The following is a 26768-nucleotide window of genomic DNA, read 5'->3' as shown; positions in this document are numbered from 1 at the left end:
AGAAATTGAGAAATTTTTAGAAAAATACAATTCACCAAAACTTGTAGGAAGCCTGAATAATATTATACGTATTACAGATATGTAATTAGTAGTTTAAAATCTTACTGTGGAGAAAATACCCAATCCAGATGGTTTTAGAGCCAGATTCTCTTAAACTAAACTTTCAAGGATCCACTCTTCAAGATAATAGAAAAAGAACTATTTCTCCAAATCATTCTAAGGCCAGTATAACCCTAATACCGAAAGAGTATGTGAAGAAAATTATAAACCTATATCATTCATTAACATACATGTCAAAATCTCAAACAGAATTATTGGAAATCTGAATTTGTAAGTATATTCTTTACAGATAAAACTCAATTACCAATCTGAGTTTATTCCAGAAATGCAAAAGTGATTTAATGTAGAATACCTGTAAATGTAATTCACCACATTAGCAGAATACAGGAGAAAATTCATATGATAAATTCTGTAGATACAGGAAAAAAAATCACTTAGTAATGTTCAAGACCTCATCGTGATAAAAACTCAGAAACTAAGATCAGAACAGTTGACCTGATAAAATATATCTCCCAAAATAAATCAGTAGATATAATTTTTAGTAATGAAGCATTAACTTCCCCCCCCCCCCCCGCCCCCCAAAATCAGGAGCAAGGCAAGGGTGTTGCTCATAGCACCATTTCAGTAGCCATTGTCGTGGAGATCTTGATGGTCACGGCATGATGGGAAGATAAAAGAAGAGGAACTGAAAATGAAAAGGAAAGAAACTAGTAGAATGTATTTATAGAATACAGAGTGTTAATGTGCAGGATATAAAGAATTCCTAGAAATCAGGAAGAAAAACTGATAGTCTAATTGCAAAATGTTCAAAAAATTGAGCAGATGATTCACTGAAGAGGAAATATTAATGAATAAAAATATCAAAAGATACATAGATCATTAGTAAATTAAGATCACAAGGAGGTATCATTTTTTAGCTACCCATTGGATTAACAAACAGGAAATTTAACAATATCAGGTGTTTTGGAGGATATGAATGCTTGTTGAGATGTGAAGTAGGTCATATTAACTAAAATGCTATAATAATTTTAACATTTTGCATCGTGCACTATCAGCAGTTCCACTTTTAGGTGTATACTCTGGAGAAACTTCCTCATGTGGCCCAGGAGTTGTGTACAAGAATGTTCGTTGCAGTATTTTTCATGAAAGCTATGAACTGGATATTACCCAAATATTACTTAACAGGAGAAAAGTTAGTGGTGTATTCATACAGGGAGTGTTACACAGCAGTGGGAATGCATGAGCCCCACTTATATGCAAAACATGGATGAATCTTAGAGGTACAATATTGAATGAAAGCAACCATTTCTAGAAAAATAATGTGTATGATCTCTGTTTCACAAAGTTTAAAAACAAGAAGTTAAATATCTTGTTAAACTATACAAAACTAGTGAAAACTTCTTTCAGAAAACAATGGAATGATAAGAGCATTCAGATAGTACTTTTTTTCTGGGGGGGTGAAGTCAAAGGGATAGGATAGGTATGGGGCACAAGATGTATGCTAGTCAGTGATAATATTCTAGTTTCTGCTTTGGGTGCTGGGTTTATGGATATTCAGTATAATGTACTTTATAACTTAAATCGATTGTTTATCTTTTTCATTTGGGGAAAAGAACTAAAAAAATGAAGGGAATTGAAGGTAATAGAGCAGAGACAGTTATCATACCTAACTCTTTACAAAAGGAAGGAGCCATAGATAGATGCTGGGCCTAAGAAAATGTTGTCTTCACTTCGCTACACTGGACACGTGATTGTTTGCTTATAGAATGTTCCAGAGAATAACTGACTAATAATTATAGGAAAGATAAAGTGAAGTCCTTGAGAAGATAAGGATTAGGCTCCATATCTCAAAGAGAGAACCTTTAGGAGGTGAGACTTGCAGTGTAATTAAGTGGGAAGGTAGCAGGTAGGTACAAGTGTAGGTAAATCTGTAGGTTCGCTGGTGGGAAGAAAAGAGGAGTCTCTGGTGACTTCAGTGTCCTCATTGTTACTAGATATTGAGGATGGGGAGGATAGGAAGATTGTCAAATTGAAGGAAAGAAGAAAAGGTTGGAAATAGGCTTTCAGAGAGGTAGACAACAAACTTACTAGGTAAACATTGAATAATTACTGGACAATATTCAATGTCCATTTAAAATTTGTGTTTTTGAATTTAAATTAATACATCACACGTGTTTTTAAGTTTTTGCCACTGTTTTGTTAACTTTACAAACTCTTTATGTAACTACTCTTAAAATTTTTTTTTAAAAATTTAATAAATATTTTGCCCTTCCTGTTAACACTGAATTTATTAGGATAAGGAAACATTTCTTCAAATTAGGTGCTGGGGTTCCATCTTTGTGACTGGATGACATGGAACCAGAGTACCATTGATTTTATAAGCTGTAATTCCCTTTGAGGCTTTTTTGATTCTTAATTAAAATTTCAGTTACTTTCTTTATTTATTTAAAAAATTTTTTTTAATGTTTATTTTTGAGAGAGAGAGACAGAGTGCAAGTGAGGGAGGGGCAGAGGGAGAGGGAGAGACAGAATCCAAAGTCGGCTCCAGGCTCCAAGCTGTCAGCACAGAGCCTGATGCAGGGCTCGAACCTATGGATGGTGAGATAATGACCTGAGTGGAAGTCGGAGAATCAACTGACTCAGCCACCCAAGCGCCCCTCTGTTACTTTCCTTGCTACTTTTTTTCATTACTATTTTGTGTTTATTTATTTATTTTGAGGGTGGGAAGAGGCAGAGAGGGAGACAGAATCCCAAGCAGGCTCTGTGCTGTCAGTGCAGAGCCCCGTGTGGGGCTTGAACTCATGAACCATGAGATCATGACCTGAGCTGAGGTCTGATGCTTAACCAACTGAACCACCCAGGTACCCTTCTTACTGCTTTACCTCCAAGATAGGGGTTTGAAATCTTAACCATTTGCTATACAATTAGAATTATTAAAAATGAGCTTATACCTAAAGCTTAGCAGTTTCTTACATGTGTCTTGAGTTATAAAATGAAAACTGGTTAATCGAATACCAGTTAATTAGGAATCTTAACCATGCTGTCCAGGATTTTTATAAAATTTCTTATAATATAGCTAGATTATTTTATGAAAGCCTCAGCTCTTTAAAATGTTGGCATTAACCCAAAGGTCTAAAATTTTGTGCTGCAAATAATGGATACTCAAATTGCTTATCATTTAGCTAAAGGAAACGACTCGGTTTTATGTGATTTGTCTGCCTTTCATTTTCTTCATTTCACAGAAAATTCTATGTTGCATGGTTATATGATAGCATATTCTAAAACTTTTTAATGAAAATTTCTTTAAAATATTCCATATTAATTTATTGTATATTTTGATAATTTTAATATTGCTATTCACATATTAAATTTAGTTTCTATTATTGAAGACTATGGATCTTTAATCATGTATCGTAAAGGGAACTTCTGTCTGTTTGTCTGAAGCTTTGAGTTAACGGTGTAGCCTGTAGTCAGATTAGATGATGCTGATGGCTTTCTAAGATTTTCACCTACTGGGAGTAGGTTGTGGGGCTAAGTTAAGAAGCATTTTCAGTTTCTTCTCAGGGCAGCAGCATTGATTTCCTCCAGGGGGTGCTGAAAGTGCTCAGAAGGAAAGGACAACTTGGCAATTTCCCTTCGCAGTTGAAATACCTGTGACTTTAGTGGTGGTTGTGGCAGGCACAAGCTTCCACGTCTTCCATCTACTGGAATACTTTTTTGGAATAGACCATTGGAGACATGATTAGATAATATGTCTTTTTAAATCTCATAAATTACTGTGCAGCATGATAATGGCATCTTGTTAATATTTGAATTACCAAAATGATTCAGAAAGGACATTGAAGGTCTAAATTTTTGTGAATTTGTTGTTACACATGGTATGTCTGGTATATGTGTAAATGTGTATGTATAAGGAGAGAGAAAGAAGACTGAGCTATTGCTTTAAATATTTCCAAGGTTTTTGAAGTATTTAAACTTACATTATAGTCTTACATTCCCATGGGGATATTTGTTTCTTTGGTTAGCTACAGAAAATAAAAGATTCTTTTGACATTATTGTTGAGAATCTTTTTTTTTTTTTTTTTTTTTAAAGAGCAGAATTCGTTTTGTTGTAATATCAAGCCAACTCTGGCCCAGCACAGTGCCACTCTTCTAGCCTGGTAAATTTTGTGTTAAGTGGTAAGAATTTATGTGAACTTTATGTAATAGGTTGAAAGCATATACCATATGTGACTTATTTTCTATTTCTATAACTGTTATTATGAGTCATTATAGACAGAATCAAATGTTTAAGCAACATACGTAGCCAAGAATTCCTTATATAGTAAAAGTATTAATGACATGTTGTAAACTATTTATATTCAGAATAATTTCTTTAGTTTTATTCTTCTTTGAATTAAAACCCAAAAATTAATATTTATTCTTATACTGAATCATTTTCACCAACATATTTGAGTTTTATGTTCTATGTCTGAGTACAGAGTAGTAACTGACTTACTTGCTATCTGTATAATAGGAAAAAGAAGAGCATTTTTTTTGTAGGAGTACATCAGAAATAACAAAAGTTCCTAAGGGCTATTTCAGGCTTGATCTCCAAATTATTTGTTTTTTAAAAGATTGTTTTTCAAGGATTTATTGGTAACATTTGCAACACAAATAGAGTACCTACTGTGTGCTAGGCACTTATTACAAGGGGTGAAGCTACGATGTTGAGAGACAGCACTGTGTGTGCTTTTGGAAAGCTCCCGTCTAGGAGGACACAGATGAGTCACTAGAAGAGTTATAATACAGTATGGCACGTGTTCTCATAATGGTGTAAACAAAGAACTGTTGCTTAGGAATTTATACTTTGATTTTGAATTTTGAATCCATTTTGGGTTTAGTTTTTCATTGGACCTAATTATGATGCATGAAAGGAAAATATCCAGTCACTTTATATAGTAGATATTAATCGCTTCTCAGCCTTTTGGCTGAGATCAAGTGTATAGTAGATATTAAACCTTCAACAAATTAAGCATATTTTATTCTAATTTCTCTGATTTTACTAGACAAGTGATACTGGATACTAAATCTTACAAACCTGTTATTTTGAGGTGTTGTTTAGGACCTGAGATTAAAGAAACAATTATGGGTTTAGGTGTGTAGAGAGCTACAGTTTTTGTGTATGTAAAATGTGTTGATTCAGGGGCGCCTGGGTGGCTCAATTAAGTGTCTGGTTCAACTCAGGTCATGATCTCGCAGTTTGTGAATTTGAGCCCCACGTCAGGCTCTGTGCTGTCAGCTTGGATCCTGGAACCCACTTCAGATTCTCTCTGTCTCTCTCTCTCTCTCTCTCTCTCTCTCTCTCTCTCTGCCCTTTCTCTGTTTGTTCTCTGTCTCTCTCTCTCTCAAAAATAAATAACCATTAAAAAAATTTTTTTAAATGTGTTCTTATATGTGGATATCATCTACATCTCTTGCATAAATGTTTTTATCTCCAAAGTTAAATTTGCATGTTAGAATGAATAAAATTCTAATTAGACCTGCTTTTGAAATATGTAAGCTATTGTATAACATTATTTTTCTTCTTAAAACCCAGACTAAAATTCAGCTTTGCCAAAACTATGCTGTCATATTTAACTTCCTTTTGATATACTTTGATATACTATTTCTGTTAAATAAAAAAAAATAAGAAAATGCTACCAGTATGTCTTATTTATAAATTCATAGAGTACCTTTTGTCCAGTCATTGAAGCCTTGACTTTTGTTTCTCATGTATTACAAAGAGTTATTTTCAGTTTGATCTTTGTGTCCAAAGTTTTGGTGTTTTAACTCTAATGTGTAAGTTGTATGAGTTAACAATCTTGTCTATGGCCTCTAGATTTTGCATCATGCATACAATGACACAGATTTTTGTAAAAATTTCTCATGATTCTTGAGAGTCATGTACATGTTGTTTTAGAAATCGTGGTGGGGTGCACATGCATTTTTAAAATATGGATTTGGAATTTGTTAAAGGGTAAATAATGACATAGAGATTTAACTTCCTTCCATCCAGATGAATACTCAGTTGTCCTGATATCATTTATGAAATAATTTTTTTCTGGTGTTTTGAAATGCTTCTTTTTTCTCTTCCTTGTACCATTTGTCTGTCCCTGTTCCTGTGACCTTATTGTTTTCTAGTGGGAGAAAGACTAACAATAAACGAGTAAGAAAATGATAAGTGAAGTAATTTCTATAATGAAAATAAACAGTTATGTGGTAGTGACTGGACAGCTCCTTAAAATGAGTTGTCAAGACCACGCATTCTGAGGAGCTGCCATTAACTCTGACCTGAATATCAAGAAGGGAATAGCAAAAATCTGGTGAAAGAACATTTCAGGTAGAGGAAATGCCCCGAGGTGGAAATGATCTCTATGTGTTCCACAGGTAGAAAGAATTATAGGAAATAGAGTAAATAGGGGGAAGAGTGGTGGGAGGTAACAATTGGAGAAGAGGGCTAAGGAGAAAGCATGTATGATGTAGGGATTTGTAGGCCAGGCTGAGGAATTTTGATTTTATTTGAACTGTGAAGGGAAACTACTCAAGAGCAGTGTTTTAAAATTAAAGTTGTCTAGAATGAACTTCTCTTAGTTTTCTTCTGCACAAAGAGGAAGTATAGGAGCGTAGGTAATTTGTATATCAAATAAATAGGTTCTTATGTAACTGGGAGCTATTTCTACATACATATGACCCTATAACAAATTTGCTTCCCTTTTAAATAACTTTACAGTTAAAGAAAGCAGACTTTTAGAATCATGTAAGTACCAAGAGTTTAGAACTTAAAGAATAAAGAATCTGTTTGCACTAAATATTTAGAACTGTTTTTTTAGAGAACAATTTTATGATGTGTTCTAAAATAATGTTTTTTTCTTCCGTTAAAATGTTTGTATTAGGGAACAGACATCCTTGGAAGAGGGAGAAATTCCTTGGTTACAGTACAATGAAGTCAATGAAAGCAGCAGTGATGAGGGAAATGAGCCTGCCAATGAATTTGCACAGCCAGAAGCTTTCATGCTGGATGGTAACAATAACCTTGAGGATGACTCCAGTGTGAGTGAAGACTTAGATGTGGACTGGAGGTATGTAGCAGTATTATTACCATGGTTAATTGTTCACTGAGTAGAATTCGTTCATGATTCTAAATTATGAAAACTGAATCTCTGATCTCTCAAAAGTGTTTTTTCCCATCTTGTTAGTCTTCCTCTCCTTCAGAGCTCATTCTGGATGTCACTTCCTACATGGACTCCTTCCTACTACTCCAGGCAGTGACCTCTTTTCCTCTTTGACCTTTGGCTCTCTTGAAGCCCACCTTATATCCTGGTTATTTATAAACTCATGGTTTGAGGTTTCCAACCTGTAAGTTTAGCTCTATATGGTAAATATAGCACTTGGTATAATCCTTTAAAAAAAAAGAAGAGTCTTTAATAAATAGTACTTGAGGAATTTCAAAACATGTGATTAAACCAGAAGAATCATAAGAATGTAGTTATCCTTCTCTGTATGCAAAATATGGAAAATGACAATTATATCTTCCCAGATATGCTGAAAGTATTCAGTTTATGCTGACAAAGAATAATTAGCTTCAGGGAAAAGCAGCATATAACAATTAAGTGGATTATTGAATTGTTAGGTCTCATGATATAAAGGTCAGAATTTAACTGTTTTGGCTTATAGTTAGATTTATCTTTCAAACATGCAGTCGGCCTCTGGAAGTAGCTGGTTATTGAGATGTAGAAAGGATATATGGTTCAACAGATCTCTTGTTACTTTTTCTGGAGAAAATAATGGCTTGGTACTACTTTTGTTTTCATGTCTACCCAGAAATATTTTTAAGAATTTGTTTTGGTTTTCCAGCTAAAATTCCATTACAGAAAATAGAGAAAAATAAAGAAAAACTCATTTACATCACCTGATAACTCTGCAGATTTCTAGAAGTTATGATTTTGAGTCTCTTTCCATGTGTCTAGCTACTTGTTTGTGCTTCTCCAAATTGTTCCAGATATGAAACTCAGCATCTCATTGAAATCCTCCTTACTGTTTCCTATTCTCACTCCCTAGGGGGCAGCAAATTAGATGTGCGAAGCAGACTTTCATTGCCCATTTGTGGAAGTAGAAGTGGTGTTTTATCACAGCCACACAAACAATTTGTAATTCCATCTTAAACATTCTTACCTCCAAAACCCATTTTCTGGCTTCCTAACTTTATGGAAGAGCAGTGGCTCACCAGATCCCAGTTTTGCTGATCTTGGTACCACTAGCTCTCCCCCACCTCTCTTATGTCTGCCTATTACCCTCTTTCTGAACTCCTTGTGATGCTGATGATGTCTTATGCCTCCACTATGCAAAGTCATTCCTCATAATGCTCAGCAGATGACAGAATTGTCGATTTAGGTAACATCATCTGTGCATGTCTGGAGGCAGTTAGGGTTTAATATGAAGAAATGTTTTCTTTTGGACATTTTCAAAATTTTATCAGAGTAATGTTTTATAGCTCCATTATGTAGATGCTCCAGTCTGTAGTTGCACTAAAATTTAATTGTTCATTTTCCCCAGTGAAATAGTACAGTGAACCTTTCCCCTCATATAACTTGTTTTGTACTTCAGGTTATTTCTTTAGGACAGATTAACAGAGGTGACATTACTGAGATAAGTGGTATTTATTAAGATCTTGATATATATTTCTAAATAACTTTCAAAAAAGGTTGTTCCATATAAAAATTTGAAGAAATAATGAGGTCTTTTTTGAATATAATTTTAACTTAAACTTGAAAACTTGATTTTAGGTTCTAATTCATTGATGATCTTTCTGGTTACATCTGTTATGTTAAGATTTTAGAGATGTTTGTGATTGTCTCCAAATTTGGGGAGCTTCAGTAGTTTGTTTTTTTGTTTTTTTGTTGTTTTTTTTTTTAACATAGAAAGCATTTTAGCATTAATTTTAAGACAGACTTTTTGAAGGTTACTGTTTTGAATTTTGTGTAGGTATGTAACACCTCATTATTGCTTATATGGTACTATGTCAATTTATATGGCAGTAGCTACAGATTGATAAAGTAAAATAGGATTTGACTTTCATATTAAAGTAACATGTCATTTTAACAACTAAAAGGAAAAGTCATGGCAAACAGCAGTTCTTATCTCTAGAGCTAAAACGTGACTTTTTTTTTGGTTTGTTTTACCACAACTTAAAAAAAAAGGTAAAGCTTTTTGATTCTTTAAAAGGAAATGGGAAAAAAAAAAAAGGAAATGGAAAAAATGCTTTATCAAAGTTTACTTATTTGTTTTGATGACATCACAGAAGTGTTGTAGAATACCCAGAGAATATTATATAAAATGGCCTGGTGGGAGGTGATGTGGAGAAAACATGAGTTTCAGATTTAGACAAATCTCAACTGTACCATTTATTTATTTTTTGATAACTACTTAACTCTCTATTTTCCTGGAAGAAATTGGGGTTATAATTATTAACCTATTAAGGCTGTGAGAAATTAATTCCCTGTGGCTATAACCATGGCTTAATAACAGAAATTTAAAATGTCTTTTTTTAATGTTTTATTTATTCTTGAGAGAGGGAGAGACAGAGCATGAGCGAGAGAGGGGCAGAGAGAGAGAGGGACACAGAATTTGAAACAGACTCCAGGCTCTGAGCTGTCAACAGAGCCTGACATGGGGCTCGAACTCATGAGCCATGAGATCATGACCTGAGCCAAAGTCAGACACTCAACCGACTGAGCCACCCAGGTGCCCCCCTTAATAACAGAAATTTAAAAGAATTTCCATATGTCTTTCACTAATACTCCACAAATATTAACATTTACCACATTTCTGTTATCATTCTGTCTTTCCTTTCTTTCCCTATATTTATTTTATGGTATTTTCCCCCCCACATTTATGAGTAAGTTACAAACAAGATGCCTGTTTACCCATAGTCTAGCATGAAGTCCCTAAGGACAAGGACATTTTCTTATATAACACAGTAAAATTTTCGAAATCAGGAAATTAACACTGTTAATAGTACTGTTATCTAGTCTACGGACATTATTCAAATGTCTATAGTTGTCCCACTGATGTCACCAGAGAAATTTTTTTCTAGTCCAGTTCAAGGCTACTCATTGTACTTTGTTAACATGTTTCGTGAGTCACTTTTAATCTGGAACATTTCTCGGTTTTTGTTTTCCATAACCTTGACATTTTTAAAAAGTATAGGCCATTTATTTTTTAGAATGTTCTTAGTGTAGATTTTCCTGATGTCATGATTAGATTCAAGTTAAAAGTTTTTTAGCAGGAACGCCACAGAAACGGTGTTTTATTTTTCTTAGTTCGTATCAGAAGACATGTGATGCCAAATTGTCCCATTTCTGTGATGTTAATTGCGATCATTTGCTTGAGGGGATATCTTTCAGATTTCCTCACTGTACTGTTGCCATTTTTTAAAACAAATAATAGGCATTTAGTGGGAAGATATTTTGAGACCACGTTAAATAACCTGTTTCTTCTCAAACTATCAAACTTCCATCCACTGGTTTTAGTATCATTAGTGATTTTTGTCTCAAACACTTACTACTATGTGATTGCCAGATGAATGATGCTAGAATTTTTAATGTTAGCTGATTATTTTGCAGTGACCAAATTACAGGCAGATAATATTCTTTGAATGTCTACATTTGTTTAGTCTGGAGAAGAAAAGAATTTAGAGATGGTTGACTCTAACCGTTTGAAGGAGTTTTCTGCAAAGGAAAAGGGGACATAGTTTGCACTGCTTCAGCAGGCAGAACTAGAGCACTTAACTTCACACAAGCTTCATACTTCTGATAGAGCTCTTCCGCACAGCATGTACCACCCCAGAGAGCAGTGTTTCTTCCACATGGAGTCCTGCTGGTTCCTGGATGCCACGACCATGGTGCCAGCTCTGTGCCAGGCGTGTGTGTGCATCAATGCATTTCATTTGTTTTATAGCTAAAAAAACAGTTAAATAAAATTTTCACATTATCTGACTCTGACTCAGTTCAATGTAGAGGTAAATCCCTGTGTTACTGGTTCCAGGGCTCTCCTTCCTTGCCTTGTGTCTCACTGCTAGGTGAAGGGGTTCTAGTGTCGCAGGGAAGGTTGGATTTGCTAATTTGTGGTTTAAATTCTAATTTTAAAATCTGTGATGGTATGAGGATGTTTCTTTGCACTATGTGGTGTCTGCTGATTTTTAGATGGTACTAAGCTATTATCTTCATAATAACACTCTTGTATTTCTTGGCAGTAGATTTATAATTTTAATGATGGCACAAAAGTTGACATCAAAATTATTTTGAATTGGTTTGTGTAACTGGATGTTCCTGACTGTATTCAACTTTTGATAGGACTGTAGAAGTCAACAGAAGGTTGCCTTTAGGTAGACATAATAAGCTCAGTTTTGGAGATACTAGATTTGAGGTGGTGGGTGTTAAATGAGGTAAACTGCCCCATAGAAAACTAAAAATGTAGGTCAGGAGCTCAAGAGGGAGTTTGGAATTAGGTGGAGGTTTAGATAACTGAAGACGTGGACTTGAATGTCATTGCCAAGGAGGCAAGATTAGAAAGAAGAGGACTGAGGAGTTATTTAGGGTTTCTGAATTTTGAAATAGGTATCTCCAAGACTAGAGGAAAAGAAGGAATCTGTGTATGTCTAGCGGTGGAGGAAGGAGATTGGGACCAGAATAAAACATAATGTTTTCTTCAAGGGGATTGAAATCCTTTAGTAAAAAGAAACAATAAAAATGAGCAGTCAAGAGCTAAGTATTTTTCAATCTGAATAATAATGGAGGAGGCCTAGTTTTCAGAAGAATAGAAGAGAGATTAAGGAGAAAGATGTGAGAAAATAAAATATTTTTAAGCCCAAAATAATTAAGCAGTACAAGGTAAGAGAAGGAAAAGAGGCTTTGTCTAATGATAGAATTGAAATAAATGCAGTAATTGTCTTTACCATGTTCTCCTCTAAATTTAGGTTGGAAACTCAAACAAACAAAGTATATGAGACAGAATTGGGGAGAAAAATACTACCTTTATACCAGCCTTAAGCAATCACCCGAGTTGGAACTAAGAACTAGAAACATAAAAAGAATTTTCCCACAAATTTTGTGTGTGATTGTGACAGCTTATTAGGAGAGGTAGTGGTGTCTTAGCTCCTTATGCTTAGTATTTCATTTTTCTGTTGGGTTCATCCTGCCTCTCACCACATAAGATTTATGTTAAAATATTTTAAGGTTTTCTGCTTATAGTATATTTATTGGTTTATCAGTATGCTAATATAATTATGTCTTCACCATAAAGATTTCCCTAATCATGGTTGTATTTTTTTTTTTTTTTTTCCAGCCTGTTTGACGGCTTTGCAGATGGACTAGGAGTTGCTGAAGCTATTTCCTATGTGGATCCTCAGTTCCTCACCTACATGGCTCTAGAAGAACGCTTAGCTCAGGCTATGGAGGTATTGTAGTGACTCTGATGCCTATATATAAGTTGGTGGGATACAAAATGATAAAAATTAAAGGCTTTTTTAATTGCTTTTAGGAAAAGGTGAATAATTTTTCATCACTTTAATAGCATTTCCTGATTAATGATTGCCACTAGTTTGTGTATATAAATCACACTAGACATCCTGCCAGTTTGCCTAATTGCATTATTTCCCAGGTTTTACTGCAGAATAGAGAATGTTTTGCTTACATTTAGAAAATAGACTTTTCCTTTATTAAGTTATCTGGGTCTGTGAATCTGAATATTTTTTTAATGTTTTATTTATTTTTGACAGAGAGAGAGAGAGTGCACACAAGTGCATGGGGGAGGGCAGAGAGAGAAAGGGAGATAGGGAATCTGAAGCAGACTCCAGGCTCTGAGCTGTCAGCACAGAGCCCAGTGTAGGGCTTGAACTCACGAACCATGAGATCATGACCTGAGCCAATGTCGGACGCTTAACCGACTGAGCCACCCAGGCACCCCTGAATCTGATTGCTTTACACAGACACAGGTATATTTGTAAATGAAATTGAAGATCTCTAAGGATATATTATACATCACTTCCACTTTTTTGTCCTCATAGTTTCTAAATACTACCTTGCTGCTTAATGAATATAGCAGTTTTATTTCCATTATCTCCATATACAAATACACTTAAATAAATGTAGCACATAATTTTGTTTGGCTTTCTTTTCCTTATTTGATTGCAATACAAATACTCATGATTGTATTTGCCTAAGGTCAAAAGCCCAAGCATTTTCGTGTTTGGGAACTTTCACTGCATTTGTGGATTTCATTGTTAGAAATCTTTTCTTTAAATTACTATTTCTGAAGTGATTTCCAAAGTAGAAAAACAGTAATAATGTGAATGAGTCAAAAGTGAGAGAACAAAAATAAATGAGAGAACTTTCAGGGACTATAACAGCATTTTATCTTGAAATTTTCTGAGGTTAGAAAGTACAGTTTAGATTCATAAAGTATACAGTGGGTAGGTAGACAGACTGACCTGTCTACACACACTTATGTACACGCACACACACTTAAGTTAGCTTTGCTGTGAGATCACTTTTTTTTTACATCTGAGTAATCTTCCATGGAGATCACTGATTGATTATGCTTTGTGTGGTGTGTTTTTTTTTAAAGGAACCATAGAAATACTGTGTAGTAGGAGGAAAGTCAGAAAGAACATATTAAGACAATACATTTAGGACTTTTCCCAGATTATTTAACTTGCCTTAGTCAATTCTGACACATGAAATAATGGCACAGTGTGATAACTTGTGTCAGGAATATAATATGTAAAGATGAAGAATCACTAACTTTTTTGAGATAAATAAATTTTAAGTGACCACAATGGAATATATCCATTCTAGAGTCTAGTTTCACAGTGTTTACATAGTTTTTCCCATTATTATGCTAGTGGTCCATGTTTTGAAAATTAAAATAGAAGTTTTAATAGAAGTTTTCTTGTTACCAGTAGGAATTGTGACATTTGGTTGGTGTCTTGAAAGAAGCACCAGAAGGATTGGTCGGGGGCAGGGCATCATACCGTGTGAAGGCACTAGCAGTGTGTGCAAAGACCAGAGTCAAGAAAGACTAGTATGTCCAGGGAACTTACAGTCCCCACATGACTTCTGCTCTTTGGGAACCCAGTGACACTGCCACTTGTCACTCTTAACCATCTGTCCTTCTGTTCTGACTAATGAGTGGTGTTGTGTCTTCCTTCCCTACAGCTTAGCAGCTTCCTCAGATTTAGTGCTCTTTATTTTATTTGAATTTGACTGAAAATCAATACAGTTCCATCTTCCTATCACTCTCTAGAAATCTTTATTTTTCTGCCTACTATGCAGTTATTTAATCATTTTGAAAAGTGAGGCCATATTAATTTATAATTTATGATATTTTCTTTTAAATTTAACAGCATTCTTTAAATGACAGAAAAGCAATAAGACAAACTGAGTGCTTTTATTTGTTTTTCTCTCAAGCAGCCTGATCTCTTTTCAGCACTGGTTGTTTTCATTTCTCTTATTTTCCCAATACCAGACTGATCTGTTATCTCAGGTAGTGGCTATTGGTGAAAATATTGGCAACAAATATTTGCCTATACTTTTGTCTCAAATTTGAGTGAGAAAAGGACAAAATACTTAAGATCTTTAACTGTTTGAAACAATGATATTAAAGCTTTTTACTTTGAACAAGTTTTGAAAAATACTTCCCTTTGCACATTTATGTTCACATTTAAAGTTTTTTAGCATAAACCCTAAGTAATATTGTTTACATTATTATACCTCTTTGCAATAAAAGTATGTTCAAGAATTTAAATATAAATAAAGTAGTTTAGATTGATTTAAAATTGTTAGCATCTAACTGATCAAAAACAGACTTCTAAATGTTGATAAATATTTAAATGTAAAATTTTACTGGAAATATATCTCTTAATAAGATAGAGGGAGACTTTTTCCTTCCTTATTATTTTATGAGTTAATTTTATTTATTCCTAGAATGAGATCTAGTCGAGCATCAATTTTATTTGTTTTTCATATTTATAAATGTAAACTTGAGAAACCTTGTTCACATAAATAAATTGATAGGAATGGAAGGAGTTTATCATAGCACTGTCACTTAGTTTTTCTGAGATATTTGCCCAAATCACATCAACTTGACAGATTGTTTAGATCCTCCTTTTTTTTTTTGAAAGCAGATGACTGGAAGCCACCTACAAAATTTGTTATTTAGTTGTTAGTTCAATGTGACCCCAGTATTTGAAAGTGCCCCTTTGAATGGGTAAGAAGTATGCTTTTATTTATAAAGTGGAGAAAAGGTTAGTATAAAAAGGAATATGGGAACAGAGAACCAGCACGGTACTTTGCGGGCATATTCTTCAGAAGGTCAGTTTGAGGAAGGGTTACATAAGAAAGTTAAATGAATTGAAATTTAGTCTCTTAAGACTCCATGCTCTTGGCTCCCTAGAAAGTCTTTACACACTTACAGAACACTGCCTATACACTGGGTTATAGACATTGGGAAGGTAGTACATGAACTTTAGGTTTGTGACCTTGCAGTCTTCACTTAACCTCCTTAAGCTTCAGGTCCTCATCTACAAAATGGGAGTAATAAAATTTACCTTGTGGATTGTGACACTGTGATAAAGCACTTAGCGAAATAGCTGGTGCAGTGATAAGCTCTCTTATAAATGGCTGTATTCAAAGATTTATTCAAATCAGTAGTCAGCCAGGTGGTAATCATCTAGCACATGTGGATTCAGTGATCATTGAAAATCAGTATTAAGTCACTTGTTATAAATCTTCACTTTTTAAAAACTGAATTGTGTTTTATTCTTTAAAAACTAAATTTTGTTCTGACAAAGGATTATGCTACTTTAAATCTAAATATATTCCAGTTGTGCTCTTTAGCCTATTTAATTGTCTTTCTGACACTTGGAGTGACTTTTGAAAATACACTATACTGCCTAAAGTGTAGATAGATTTTTATATTTTTACAGATTTCATAGCAGTGGTTTCAGAATGGTCTCTCTTAACTCTTGTTGCTTGTACGTGACTCCAGATCACCTTAAGTATTTGTCAGTATCAAGGCAATAAATCATTTTTACATATATAAATTCCAGGTATTTATTAACACTACAGACATGCAAATCATCATCAGAAACGAATAATGAACCTATTGCAACAAACATGTGTCGAAGCATAAGTAGCATCCCCAAATGGAACTTACTGTAAATAATATCCCTTCTTTTTTTATGTGTGGAGTAGCACAGAGGAGTTCTTGCAGTCTGTCTTGAGAAGTACACAAGGAATTGGAGGAGATTTATGGTTATAGTTATATGAGAAAGGAGGGACAAATAATAGGCTATTACCTTCTATTTTCTATTTCCTGAGGGGAAATTTTAATATAAAGAACTATAAACTATAATAGGGGATTAAAGTAACAAAGATTTGCTTAGTAAGGATTAAAGATATTTCTAAAGAATACAGAAAATGCACATGTAAGGAATGGCTCCCACACGTTAGGCTAAGATCACCTAAGAAAGAGTCTCCGCCTCCAAGGCTCGGATTCAAACTTTGATGGAGATGGCACAACTGTGGCTCACTGAATGGCAACAAAGTCACTGTAGTGCTACACTGGCAGAACTTGCTGGAAATCAGCCCTGTAGGGTGCTGCTGAGGAAAGCTGTTTATAGGGAGATGTCTCACTGGAAGCACTCTGCTCCAGAACTGTCCAAGGTGGGTGCTGGGGGAAGCTGCTGGCTGCATGCACTACAAGAGCAAGATGCTGGAGAAGCTGTGGGCGTCGGAAAGTCTGCTGCTGGAGAAAACCATGCATGCCATGGAAGCCTGGGTGAAACAGGCTCACTGGGATTAGAAGTAAAGCCCTTTTCCTCCTGCAGTGTCTTTTCAGCATCCTCTGTGAACAAAGCTTAATTAACATTGTGACAGGTATCAGAGGAAAATACTTAAATAGCCCAAATCCTTTTTCACAGAGCTGACAAAAATAGCTAATTTGGATTTGAGGAGCAGTAATCAATAACTGGAGAACAGTCCATCCCTTTGATTACTTGGATCCCATATGCACCTTTCTACACACATCTGAACTCTATTCAACAGCAATGCAACTTTATTTGCACCTAACAAGATATAGCTAGTTTTTGTTATTTTTTTCTTTAAAGTTTATCTATTTTGAGAGAGAGAGAGAGAGAGAGAAAAAGAGAATCCCAAGCAGGCTCCACACTTAGCACAAAGCCTGATGCGGGGCTCCATCCCATGAACTGAGACCCAAGCCTAAATCAAGAGTTGGGTGCTTAACCAACTGAGCCACCCAGGCACCCCACAGCTAGTCTTAAAATGAAGTTTTCACCCTTTCTCCAGAATGAACAAATGTGAACGGACTCCCAAGAGTCATTATGTCTATCACTAAATATTAATCACTCCACAAATTCATTCAGTCACAATGAATATTCTCTTATATAAGATTAAATTGTAAAATTAACTGCTATATGAAATAAAAATGGGAAGGAGAGAGAAAAAGACAATGGTTAGCAGATACAAATAAACACATAACAAACAGAAAATATGCAAAGCCTACTTGTCCTTGTTTTTATATTTGGTCACGGGCTATAACTGATAGCTGTGGTTTCCTTCATCCATCACCCATTCCATATTTTCTGTACCTTCAGCAAGAATCTCAGCTGCTTAAGATTCTTTACTTGGTGGAGTGACCCAAATCTACATTTTTGAAGAGTATGTGTACTCGGTCATCATGCCTTTTTGGGAGATGTCCTTACCTGATAACTACTGTGGGTATATAAGTAATAAGACATGTACACTCCAAGTGAGATGATCACGGGATTTTTAAGTGGAGGAAGGTTGGTCTGTGGAGGATAGACTACTTCTGGTAAAAGGAGGCTCAGAGTGGCTTGGAGATTCAGCATAGTCCACTGTTTCGTCTGAGTCCAATCAGATATTCCCATTTCTAAGTTTCAGAATCCTGATTTAACCAGTCAATGATTCAACTTTCAAGAAACTTCACAAGACATAATTAAACTCTGATTTTAATTCAACAGTTCACACAATTAAATTTTGTTTTTGATTTTCAGAAATAATATGTTTGTTTTAGGGCTGTCAGGGATACTTTCTAGTTCTTATCCAGTACCTTGCTCTGAGAGTTAACCGGCCTGAGTTTGTCCTTTTCTCTTTGTATGCGAGCAAGTGCACTCAAAAAGGTTCCATCCCACGTTAGTTTTTACAGTCATCATTATTGCCATAAGGTCAAGTGCAGTAACCACCTGGGCTCCCAAGACACATGTATTAGTTGGCACTTCATTGCAGTGGATCACAGTGGTAGTTTGATTGTGATTAATAAGATTATTTGTAATCAGGGTTTGTATCGATAACATTCCATTCCTCTTGGCCAGGAGCAGGAATAGCAGATCTAAGGAATAACCCTTAGGGCTGAGATAGAGTGCAACCCCCTCTACCAGGGCTGAGATCCAGACTGTGTTGGGAAGGACACAGCCATGGCGCTTAGAGAAATGTTTGTACTACTGTGCTGGCAGAACTTGCTGGAAATCTACCATATGGAACTTGGCAAAATCTGCCCACTGGAGTGCTGGAGAAACTGTTCACAGGGAGGTGACTAACTGGAAGCACACTCCTGCAAAGCCACCTGAGATGGGTGCCAGGGGAAGCTGCTGGCTACCTTACACTGCAGCTGTCAGGCACTGGGGAAACTGCATGTACTTCTGGAGCCAGGCACTGGAGAAGCTGCTTGCACGGGAGGACCTTGGCGCTGGAGAAGCCATCTGTGATGCAGAAGCCCACAATAGCGAACCCTTACACACTACAGGGGCCTGCCCAGGAAGCCCACTAGAAGAAGCAGCAAAGTTTTTCTGGGATGTCTGTCCAGAGCTCTCTACTGACAAAGCCTAAGGTCATGCCAGCTGACAAGGGAAAAGTGTTCAGAAGGCCCAGATCTATTTCACAGAACAGAAATGAAAGGTGAACTTGGAGCTAAGAGTTAATTGAATTTCTGGCACACTTTTTCTTCGCTCTCTCTGCAAACCCAGAGTCAAATTGGCATTCAGTATTATTAACTGTATTTGCTAACTCTTACGATGAACCTTTTTTGCGTTCTCTTTTTTTTGCTTTTGTCTCGGCCCTACGCTCTGTTGTAAGTCATCTCAAATCCTTTTTTGGAAAGACATAATTCATTGTGAGATTATCTGGGCTAAATCCTAAAGAGTATACAAAAGGTTAACATTTGCCATCCAAGACAACACAGGGTTAACTGTCAGGCAGAATCTTCCTCCTATAAGGGAGGCCCAGTTTGCTTTTTATTGTGGTAACACACATAGTGTAAAATTTACCCCTTCTAACCATAATACAGTTAATTCGCATCAAGTACATTATAAACAATAACTCTCTGTTCCTCCTCTCCCTAGCTCATGGCAACTACCATTCCGCTTTCCATCTCTCTGAGTTTACTCCTTTAGGGACCTCATATAAGTGGAATCATACAGTATTTATCCTTCTGTGACTGGTTCATTTCACTTAGCATACGCTTTCAAGTTTCATCCATATTGTAGCATATGCCAGAATTTCCTTTCTTTTAAAGACTGAGTAATATTTCGTTGTATGTATATACCACATTTTTTTCAGTTTTATTGAAGTATAAGTGACATATAACATTGTGTAAGTTTAAGATGTACAGCATGTTGATTTGATGCACTTATATAGAACAAAATGATTATCACTGTAGGGCTAGTGACACCTCATATAATTTCTGTTTCTTGCTTGTGGGAAGAATGTTTAAGATTTTTACTCCCAGCAACTTTCAGCTATATACCACAGTATTATTAATTATAATCACCATGCTATACATTAGATCCCCAGGATTTATTCATCTTATAACTGGAAGTTTGTACCCTTTAACCACATCTTCCTGCTTCCTACTCCTCACGCTCTGACAATCACCATTCTACTCTTGTTTCTGAGTTCAGGTTTTTTAGATTCCACATATAAATTATATGATATAGTACTTAGGTTCTGTTTTCACTTAGCAGGATTTTTTTCTTTCTTATGGCTGGAATAATATTCGTGTGTGTGTGTGTGTGTGTGTGTGTGTGTGTGTGTGTGTGTGTATCTCCTTTATCCATTCATCTGTCAATATATACGTAAGTTGTTTCCATACCTTGGCTATTGTGAATAATGCTGCATTGAACATGTGAGTGCAGATATCTTCAAGATCCTGATTTCATTTCCTTTAGATATATACCCACAAGTGAGATTGTTGGATCATAGGACAGTTATGTCAATTTTTGGAGGAACTTTTATACTGTTTTCCACAGTGGTGTACCAATTTACATTCCCACCAACCGTGCACAAGGGTTCGCTTATCTCCGTATTTTCTCCAACACTTCTTATTTCTTATTGTTTTGGTAATAGCCATTCCAACAGTTGTGAAGTGATAGCTCATTGTGATTTTGATTTGCATTCCTCTGATGATTCGTGATGTTGAACATCTTTTCATGTACTTACTCTTTTAATGTCTTCTTTGGGAAAATGTCTATTTAGTCCCTCTGCCCATTTTTATATCTGTCTATCTGTTTATTTACTTTTGAGTTGTATGAGTTTTCATGTTTTGGATATCAGTGCCTTACCACATACATGATTTGCAAATATTTTCTTCCACTCTGTAGGTGGGCTCTCCTTTTGTTAATGGTTTCTTTTGATACGCAGAAGCTTTTTAGTTTAATGTAGTCTGCTTAGTTATTTTTGCTTTTGTTGCTGTGTCTTTATTATCATACCCAAAATTAATTGCCATGATCAGTATCAAGGACCAGTGTCAAAGAAATTTTATGGTTTCAGGTCTTACGTTTTAGTTGGTAATCCATTTGGAGTTAATTTTTGTGAATGGTATTAAGTTAGAGGTCCAGTTTCATGCATGCAGTTATCCTGCATGTGATTATGTGGGTTTTCCAATATTATTTATTAGAGACCTTATCCTTTCTGCAATAAATATTCCTGGCTCCCTTGTCAAATATTAATTGTCCCTATATGCTGGGATTTATTTCTGGATTCTTGATTCTTTTCCATTTGTATGTATGTCTGTTTTTATGCCAGTACCATACTGTTTTGATTACTATAGTTGTGTAGTATAGTTTGAAATAAATTGTATTGCTTCCAGCATTGTTCTTTGCTTTGGCCATTCAGGGTTTTTAGTGGTTCCATACAAATTTTAGGATTTTTTTTTGTATTTCTGTGAAGAATGCCATTGGAATTTTGATAGGAATTGCATTAAATCTGTGGATTGCTTTGGGTAGTATGGACATTTTAATATTAGTTCTCCCAATTCCTTAACATGGAATATCTTTCTATTATATCTTCAGTCTCTTTTATCTTTCATTTTTCAGTATACACAATCTTTCACCTTCTTGGTTAAGTTTATTGCTGAGTATTTTGTTGCTTTTGATGCTATTGCAAATGGGATTGTTTTCTTTATTCTTTTTCAAATATTTCATTATTAGTGTGAAACACAAGTGATTTCTGTATATTGATTTTGTACTATATAGCTTCCATGAATTTGTTGATTATTCCTAACAGTTTTTTGGTGGAGTCTTTAGGATTTTCTATATAAAAAAATCACATCTGCAAATAAAGACAAGTTTACTTCCACTTTTCCCATTTGGATGCCTTTTATTTTTCTTGCCTGAATACTCTGGCTAGGACTTTTAATACTATGTTGAATAGGAGTGGTGAGAATGAGCACCCTGGTCTTGTTCTTGATCTTAAAGGAAAAGTTTTCAGCCTCTTACTGTTGGTTATAGTATTAGCTGTGCCTTGTCAAATATGGATGTCTTAATTTTATGTTAAGGTATGTTCCTTCTGTACCTAATTTGTTGAGAGCTTTTCTCATAAAAGGATGATATGTTTTGTCAAATGCTTTTTCTGCATCTATTGAGATGATCATACGATTTTTATCTTTCATTCTCTAAATGTGGTATATCACACTTATTGATTTTTGTGTGTTACCACCTTTCTTGCATCCAGAGATAAATCCCATTTAATCATGATGTATGATCCTTTTCATGTGCTGTTGAGTTTATCTTGCTAGTACTTTATTGAGGATTTTTGCATCTGTGTGTTCATCAGGGTTATTGGGCTCTAATTTTCTTTTTCATGTCCTAATCTGGCATTGGCATCAGGGTAATGCTGGCCTCATAAAATGAGTTTGAAAGTATTGCCTCTTTCTCAGTTTTTTGAAAGAGTTTGAGAAGGATTGGCTTTAATTCTTTAAATGTTTGGTAGGGTTTTCCAGGGAAACCATCTGATCCTGGGGTTTTCTTTGTCGGGAAATTTTATATTGCTGATTCAATATTCTTATGTTAGTCTGTTCAGATTTTCTGTTCTTCATGTCAGTATGCTGTAAATATATGTTTCTGGAAGTTTACCCGTTTCTTGTAGTTTATCCAATTTGTTGATGTATAATTGTTTATGGTAGTCTCCTCTGATCCTTTGTATTTTTATAGTATCAGTTGTAACCTCTCTTTCATTTCTGATTATATTTGAGTCTCTTTTTTTCTTAGTCTAGCTAAAGGTTCATCATTTTGGTTTATTTTTTCAAAAAAACAGCTTTTTGTTTATTTTTTTATTTTCCCATTTCTACTTCATTTATTTCTGCTCTGAGCTTCATTATTTCTTTCTTTCTGCCAACTTTTTACTTAGTTTTTTTTTTCTTTTTCTGTTTCTTTGAGGTATAAATTGGGTTGTTTATTCGAGATCTTTTTTCTTAATGTAGGCATTTTTTTGCTATAAACTTCCATCTTAGAACTGCTTTTGCTTCATCGCATAAATTTTGACATGTTGTTGTTTCCATTTGCATTTGTTTCAAGATATCTTTTGATTTCTTCTTTGACCCGTAAGTTTGTTCATGAGTGTGTTGTTTAGTTTTTATGTACTTATAAATTTTCTAATATTCTTCCTGTTGATGTTTTTGTTTCTTGCCATTTTTGTCAGAAAGATAGTTGGTATGATTTCAGTCTTCTTAAATTTGCTAAAACTTGTTTTGTAACCTGTACTGTGATCTATCCTAGAGAATGTTGTGTGCACTTGAGAAGAATGTATAGTCTGTTTGTGTTTTATAGAATGTTCTGTATGTCTGTTAGAGCCATTGTATCTCAAGTGTAGCTCAAGTCTAATATTTTGTTTTTGATTTTCTATCTGGATAGTCCATTGTTTAAAGTGAGGTATTAAAGTCCCCTACTGTTATTTACTGTTGTGTAATCTCACTTCAGATCTACACTTATTTGCTTAATATACTTAGGTGCTCTAATGTTGGGTGCATATTTGTTGGTGATTACTATATCCTCTTGATGAATTCACCCTTTACCATTAAATAATAACCTTTTTTGTCACTTGTTACCTTTTTTGGCTTGAAGTCTATTTTTTGTGATAGGAGTATAGTTACCCCTGCTCTCTTTGGTTTCCATTTTTATGGAATATCTTTTTCCATCCCGTTACTTTGAGCCTCTGTGTCCTTAAAGCTGAAGTGAGTCTCTGTAGGCAGCATATAGTTAATTGGGTCTTGCTTTTTTAATCCAATCACCACTCTGTGCCTTTTCCCTAGAGAATTTAGTCTATTTACATTTAGAGTAATCACTGAATATTCTGAATTTGACTCTGTACGTACCTTTTCCAACCATATTTTGTTTATCCATTCATCTATTGATGGATACTTGGGTTTCTACAAGTCCCACCTGTAGTTCTAATCTTATTGTAGCCAGAAGGGCTAATCAAGGCACAAAAGGATTATACTAGGTGGTCATATGATCTGTTGTTCCTTTCATCCTCTTTAGAATAGTAACTTTATGTAGACACAGAACCCCTAAATAAGGTTTACATCCCGGGTAACCTAGTAATATTAGTGAGCTAGTCATGTGTGTGTGTGCTGGTTCTATGCCAGTAGTAGATATAACCATTCAGGATTACGTTATTTGCTTCTATACCTTGAATATTGATCTGGTAACCCTAATCATATTTTGTCTTTCATATGTTGAGCTTGTCTAAAATGTTTACTTTCTTTCATGTTACTGATTCCACACAGGAACTGATAAATTGAAAGAGGTAACCACTCTTCTGAAAATATAAATATGATGGGCAAGTAGATATTATTGAGACAAGATAGATTTTTGCCATTCTTGTGAAAAGTAGGGTGCTTTTCTTGCTGTTTTTTGATGTTTTGGTTTGATGGTGGTTCCTTTTAGAAGGAGGCTAAAGGGCAGGGGACTGAAGCAGTAGAAATTAACAGGAAGAGAATTGTGGTACATATAATGTTGGATAACACCTTAAAAAATAGTTTTCTATTACTGTTTTAAAGTGTTTTCTAAACTGGATGGCGACATACAGAAGAACGAAACTGGACAACTTTCTTACACCATACACAAAAGTAAATTCAAAATGGATGAAAGACCTAAATGTGAGACAGGAAACCATCAAAATCCTAGAGGAGAAAACAGGCAGCACCTCTTTGACCTTGGTCAGAATAGCTTCTTTCTAGACATGTTGCCAAAGGCAAGGGAAACAAGCAAACATGAACTGTTGGGACTTTTTCAAGATAAAAAGCTTCTGTGCTGTGGAGGAAACAGCACAAATAAAAGGCAGCCTATGGAATGGGAGAAGATATTTGCAAACAATATGTGATAAAGGGTTAGTATCCAGATCTATAAAGAACATCTCAAACTCAACACCCAAAAAGACAATCCGTGAAGAAATGAGCAGAAGACATGAATAAACATTTTTCCAAAGAAGACATCCAGATGGCTTAACAGATATGAAAAAATGGTCAACATCACTCATCATCAGGGAAATACACATCAAAACCATGATGAGATACCACCTCACACCTGTCAGAATGGTTAAACTTAACAACACAAGAAACAACAGGTGTTGGTGAGGATGTGGAAAAAGGGGAACCCTTTTGCACTGTTGGTAGGATTGGAAACCGGTGCAGCCACTCTGGAGAACAGCATGGAGGTTCCTCAAGAAACTAAAAATAGATCTTACCCTATGATGCAGCAATTGCAAATACCATTAGGTATTTACCCAAAGGGTACAAAAATACAGATTTGAAGGGGTACATGCACCCCAATGTTTATAGCAGCATTACCAACAATAACCAAATTATGGAGAGAGTCCAAATGTCCATCGACTAATACATGGATAAAGAAGATGTGGTGTATGTGTATGTATGTATGTATGCTTATATATATGTTATACATATATGTAAACATACCTACAGTAGAATATTACTCAGCCATCAAAAAGAATGAACACTTGCCATTTGCAACAACGTGGATGGAGCTAGTTGCTATTTGATGGAGCAAATCAAATGAACATATGGGAAGGGCGAGGGGAAAGAGAAGAGAGGGAAACAAACCAAAAGAGACTCTTAATGATAGAGAACAAACTATGGGTTAATGGAGGGAGGTGGGTGGGGGATGGGTTAGATGGGTCTTGGGAACTAAGAAGGGCACTCATTATGACAAGCATTGGGTATTGTATGTAAGTAGTGAATCACTGAATTCTACTCCTGAAACCCATATTGCACTGTATGTTAACTAAAATGTAAGTTTAAAAAGGTGGGGGGAGAAATTTAAAAATAATAACAATTAAGTGTGTTCTAACAAGAAACTGTGACTTTTATTTTTCAGACTGCACTGGCACATTTAGAGTCTCTTGCAGTGGATGTTGAGGTGGCTAATCCACCAGCCAGTAAGGAAAGCATTGATGGCCTTCCAGAGACCCTTGTTCTTGAAGACCATACTGGTAAGGGCAAAGTTGGTCTCTAATGTCATATGACACATTACATGTGTAAGTATATTATCAATGCACCTGAAAGATAAAATACTGACCTTTAGAAACTCATTAGTTTTTTGTGAAACCAGATTCTGACAAACTTTCATCTAGTAGAAGAGTATTTTTAATTTATTAAGTGATGGGCTAGAATAAATGTTCCCCAGTCAGCTTTTCTACAAAACCAGTATTTATTAAATTCCAAATTGTCATGTATTGCAGAAACATGTTTGCCAATTAATCAAAGTCTGGTTCTTTTGTCTGTCATTGGTATCACCTGTGAGTTAATATGTTGGTTTTCAGTTTTATTAAAATTGAACTCTGTGGGATTGATCAGATCGTTTGTTGTTTTCAGCAATTGGTCAAGAGCAGTGCTGTCCAATCTGTTGCAGTGAGTATATTAAGGATGATATAGCAACAGAGCTACCCTGCCACCATTTCTTTCACAAACCTTGTGTCTCAATTTGGCTACAGAAGGTGAGGTTTTTTTTTTTACATTTTTAAAAAATATTTTAATAGTTCCTCCCGAAAGTTACTGGTGATAGTATCTTTTAAGCCTATTTTAGTCAGCTACATATTTATATTTATTTTTAATTAAGTGTTAAAAATTTATTACCTTTTAACATTTAGAGTTTAATGATAACATGAAACTATTTTACTTTACTAACATTGTCTAAAAAACAATATAGGCGATAATACTTGCTTGACATATTTCATCATTTCCAAGAATGATGAAATATGTCAAGCAATTATTTTATGCTGAAGCTAATTAGATCTCCCATCATATCCCTGAAATTTGTGTTTTCCAAAGTATTGCAAGCAAAAAGCCTTTGGCATTACTCA

General features: G+C 35.1%; 1 protein-coding gene across 1 annotated transcript in view; it reads left to right on the top strand.

Moving 5' to 3' along the window:
- Positions 1-26768, top strand: part of PJA2 (praja ring finger ubiquitin ligase 2) — a 68949-nt gene that overhangs the window by 37367 nt on the left and 4814 nt on the right. Inside the window, exons 6-9 of the mRNA XM_042944853.1 lie at positions 6975-7160; positions 12424-12535; positions 25784-25898; positions 26281-26402. Coding sequence (XP_042800787.1) covers positions 6975-7160; positions 12424-12535; positions 25784-25898; positions 26281-26402 — 535 coding nt within the window. The remainder of the gene's footprint in view (positions 1-6974; positions 7161-12423; positions 12536-25783; positions 25899-26280; positions 26403-26768) is intronic.

The sequence above is a fragment of the Panthera leo genome, chromosome A1 (assembly GCF_018350215.1).
Source record: "Panthera leo isolate Ple1 chromosome A1, P.leo_Ple1_pat1.1, whole genome shotgun sequence".
Lineage (NCBI taxonomy): Eukaryota > Metazoa > Chordata > Mammalia > Carnivora > Felidae > Panthera > Panthera leo.
This window is presented reverse-complemented; position numbering and strand designations above follow the sequence as displayed.